Source organism: Montipora capricornis, chromosome 7, assembly GCF_036669925.1.
Source record: "Montipora capricornis isolate CH-2021 chromosome 7, ASM3666992v2, whole genome shotgun sequence".
NCBI classification, from domain to species: domain Eukaryota; kingdom Metazoa; phylum Cnidaria; class Anthozoa; order Scleractinia; family Acroporidae; genus Montipora; species Montipora capricornis.
This window is the reverse complement of record NC_090889.1, coordinates 2,888,728-2,893,435: the sequence shown is the minus strand read 5'-3', so window position 1 is coordinate 2,893,435 and position 4,708 is coordinate 2,888,728. Positions and strand designations below refer to the sequence as shown.

Sequence of the window (4,708 nt, the reverse complement as noted above, 5' to 3'; positions counted from 1 at the left end):
CACAGCAGCAGCAGGAGATCACGAGCCCTCCCCAGTTGTGTTGGTGTTATTGCATCACTAAGAAGAATGTATATGCCCTCTGATAAATGTTCAAAATGTAACAAGTACTTGTCATGAAGATAAATCACTAAACATGGGACTATAAGCACCTAATGTTTAAATGTCATCTACATTTGCTACATTAATATAATAATAATGATAAGAATAACCATAATCTGTGCACACCTTTCAAATTTTTGAAATGTTTCTCCATGTCTCTTGGCAGACGGGTCAAAAAGTCTGGAGGTCTCATCTGAAGTATGCGTTTGTTGACATGCTTTATCTGCAATTTATTATAATTAAAATCATTGTCAACTTTCTGACAAACAATAATGCAAACAGATGTAGATAGAATATATGAAATTCATAAATTTGATATCCTAGTCAAACATTTTTATTTTGGGCTTTCAGTTCACTGCTTAAGTAGCTCTCATAAATATAAATAATACAAAAACCAAGGAAAAAGTCAGTTGACAACCTACATTTTAAACACAAGCCAATGCTCAAAATTTTCTGGTAGTGATGCAGCCACACTTCTAAGAGAAGCAATGCACTTCAATTTGTGATTAAAGCCTAAAATAAGTGAATACCTGTCCTCCAATGAAGTATGGGTGCTTGTGATTAGTTGCTGAGAACCACTTGTAAAGAAGAGTTTTTGTAACACCCAGTAAACAGCCATGCATGTAGTCAGGAACCATGCCCAACACAACATCAAACTAGGGCATTAATGCAAGACTTGTGACACCAAAAACAGCTACAATCTAATAAGCAAAATAATACTAATTATCATCAGTGCACAAAAATAGTAAATCGGGAGTAGTCTGTCTACAAGTGACCTAATTTGATCAGGAATAATGGATACACAATTTGATCAAAAATGCAAAGTGTTAAAGTTTTGTCGTTACGATTACACTAGTCTAGAGTGAACAGCATCAGAAAGCATAAGCATAAGCATAATCTAGATTTCAACAAAAGTTAGACATCTCAATGCATTAATAGAACAAAATTTGTTATTTGCAACAAGACAAAAGGTTAGCTGCAAATTGGGATTTGCATGAAGAATCAGTTGCATGACAAAAAGTCCAAATCACTTAAATTTGGATACACATTCACAGTTATTTATGCAGTTCATTCCAATCACCACTATCATACAGACATTTGTACCTTGAATTATTACTAGCAAATACACTTTATTTACTGTACGTTGCTGATATAAATGGGTCATTTCACTTGCAAAAGGTTCAAAGTACACATTAAATGGAGGCTTGCCTTTACCCTGCCAAATTTCCCACATCAACATGTTCTGTTTTGAAAATCTGAAAACAGGAGAGCCATGTTTTACATTAAATGAAGTAAGTGGACAAGTATGACAAAATTGCTTAATGCCTAACTTTGGGATGTGTTTTGTGTATGTTGCTTTATTGGTGATTGCTCTCAACAGTGTAGCAGTATACCATACAAGACAGTATCAGCGTGATCAACGAAAACCAAGCAATGGAGGAAACAATTGAAGAAGGAGATACTGTAAGCGTAACATCGAAAACCCCAAAAGGAAAATCTGTCTTTTATAAGGCCCTCGTCCTAAAAGTATTTGGTGAGTATGCTTCTTTGTCAGACTAAAACATCTTAATGATAAAAAACGTCTTGTTGTTGATGTTACAGTGTACATATGGCACACCTCATTAAGTGTTCCAAATTTCTGAGCGTGCTTAATTTTCCGATCAAACAAACGATGTACTTAACCTTAGTGACATTTTACGTCGCTTATGATTATTATGGTATCGCTTATATTACAGCAACAAGATCGAAAGCAAACGAGTATGAAGCTTCTCTGATCAAAACAAGCCAGAAAGAGGTGCATTCGCCAAGTAAGTGCTTAAAACATTTCACCGATTCTGAATGAATGGACACATTTTCCCGCCCAAATACACTATCATTCAATTCATGCTTCCTAAACAGGAACAAAAAGTAGTCCCCTGCCTTAAATATGTAGTCGCCAGTTCATAAAAGTAGACGTTACAGAACTTAAATAGGCGTATGACCTTTAAGCGATACACAATCGTTCATAATCATTTGTGACAACTACTAAACGGAAACGATACACAGAAGATGTACCACAGGAATATCAATACTATTTAGAAACCTGGTTAAAATGAAGTTAAAAAGAAGAAATTTATAAATTGCAAAGACTTTCTTTGCTTTTAACACAGATAACCAAGACAACAAAAAGAAGCGTACAAGGAAGCCTTCTCAAAAGATAGTGGAGTCAGCAAACTCACCAGGTATTTGCATTCAGGTTTCTTTCCGGGACAATTCTTCTCCTCAATCTGAACTGATTTATAAAGAATGTGTATAAAGAAGACTGCCACATTCTACAGCTGAGAAGACATTCGAATCATTTCATTGCTCGGATGGCAACGCCATAAGGAACAGAACTATAATAATTATGTTGTTGCTTAACAAATTGCTGGAAGTAATAATTATATTTAAATTTCCATTTCACCATTAAGCTTACCATGAGGATGCAGAACCAGTCGAGCCACAAAACAAGAAAGTCAAGGAGGCAAAAAAGACGGTTAAAGGGGTATCAAAGAAAAAGGCAGACAAAGAGAACTCAGAAACCAACAGCAAGGCAGACAATGTGTGCACAACATTTTTTGGCAGCACAAACAACAAAACAATTTTGAATAATTTCTTTAAGAGACTGAGGGATCACAGAATTTATGAGTTCAAGTTTGAGTTTACAGTTGAAGGGTCAAGTTTGGGAGAAAGAACCTCTCATTTTACTTTGAATTGGTTTGGAAACTCACTCACCCAGAAGAACAATTTTAACGGTTAGCTTTTAGGTGAGGTTAAGGTCACTAGTTGTCTTCATTCTAGGAAGTAACCTTAATGCATATGAATCTTAGACTTGGACTTGTGAATTACTCAAAGCCAGAGACTACAATGAACACCAAAGTACTGGTATTTTATTTTTAATCAAATCTCTTGTATTTATTTTTAAAGTTACAGCATGTTGTTCAGGAAGAACGCATTCAAACGATCTTAAATGGACGGAAAACAGAAGGTTTTACCCCAACACAACCATTAATTTGTATTGGCAACAATGAGACCACACCACCACGTGCAACTCTCACTCACAATGCACACAAAGAACCAACATCACCATCACCACATGCCATTACCAAAACACCCCCACCATCGCAAATACTCAATGTGCACCCACAACAGGCATTGCCAGCACAGACAGAGACTTGCACATTATCACCCTCACATATTCACCAACAAAAGATGGCACCAATGCAAACAGTTAGCGATACATCATCACACACCAACAATGCACACAACGTACAGAACACCATCACCCACACATGCATACCAACAGCACCAATCAGTAATCCCTGCTGCCAAAAGAACATCAGAGCCCATACAACAGAGAATGCCACTGCTAACTGGTAATAGAACACCACTGCAAACATGGGATGCAAACTCATCACTGCAATCTTTGAGTGCATTCTCACCACCACATCACCACCCACAGAAGAAAGGAGAGTATGTATCCCTGCTTGAGGATGACTCCTATGAGCTTTTAGAGATGAGTCCTCCAACTGCAGCTCACAGCAACAATAGAAGAAGAAGTGAACTCTGGGAATCTTTTGCCTCACACTTCACGACAGAGTTTGAAGCACTGAAGGGAGAAGTGGAAAATCTCCGTGCAGCAGCTTAAAAGGACACTCAGAGAAGCCAAGGTAGCCTAAGAAACAAAAACAGCATTCTTAACATGAAGCAACAGTTACCTTTTTCACCACTACCAGTAGGTTTTTCTTGGTACATCACCTTCCCACAAACCAAAAAAAAAAAAATTAATTCTACCAATCCCAGACCTTTGGTCCCTGCTGAGCTTCAATATATATTTTATACTCATGCTGACCTGCATTTTGGCAAGGCTATCACAATAATTATATCTGTCAGAATTTTGGACAAGAAACTCTACAACTTTAGAGACTCTCAGTCTCTGTTGAACGGCATGCTTTGTGCGCGTTTGTTTATGTTTTTTCATTCTGCTTGATGTAGCCACTCGGGAGAAAATAAGCGACAATTTGTGTCCTTTCCTTCAAGCGAACGGAGGAAAAGTTGGCTTGAAGAGTAGAAATGTTAATTTCCAATGAATAAAGCAAAGTGCTGCACAACAATAATCGAGTTTCCTAACCCAACGCGTCCCGAGGCGCGACAGCGAGAGCGATCCAAATACAAAACAGACATCTTAAAACTTTTATTGTCTTTGATTCTTTGTTCTTGTAAAAATGGCCTGGACGTTTGGTTTTTTATAACAATATGAAAAAAATACTATTATTTTGTTCGATACTATACATTTTGTGGCAAATCAGTCAATGAACAAAGACTCAACCGTTGCAACTGAGTCACACACACAAACACCTTGCTCATTTTGGTCAATACCAGGAACGTTTGACCCCGACATAAGCTTTGCAAGACAAAATCATTTCAGCCACAGGTTATCTGGTATAAGATTAATATTTCCTGAACAACTTCCAAAAACATTTAAGAGAAAAAATTCAAACAGAAAGGAGAACAAATGTAGCTCACTCAGTACAAACAATGACTTCAGCAAATGAAAGTGGAAGTCCAGTGATCCCTAACTGACTTCCGT

The 4,708-nt window shown here is 37.2% G+C and overlaps 1 protein-coding gene across 2 annotated transcripts in view; it reads left to right on the top strand.

Moving 5' to 3' along the window:
- Positions 1-1,504: 1,504 nt before the first annotated feature.
- The window catches only part of LOC138057919 (uncharacterized), a 4,574-nt gene continuing 1,370 nt past the window's right edge, over positions 1,505-4,708 (top strand). Inside the window, exons 1-5 of one of the 2 annotated variants that reach the window (XM_068903824.1) lie at positions 1,505-1,633; positions 1,836-1,907; positions 2,250-2,321; positions 2,550-2,671; positions 3,046-3,788. In XM_068903824.1, the coding sequence (XP_068759925.1) occupies positions 1,534-1,633; positions 1,836-1,907; positions 2,250-2,321; positions 2,550-2,671; positions 3,046-3,498 (819 nt within the window). In that variant the 5' untranslated portion in view covers positions 1,505-1,533 and the 3' untranslated portion in view covers positions 3,499-3,788. Of the gene's footprint in view, positions 1,634-1,835; positions 1,908-2,249; positions 2,322-2,549; positions 2,681-3,045; positions 3,789-4,708 lie in introns of both variants that reach the window. The other variant, XM_068903823.1, reaches the window with a different exon arrangement.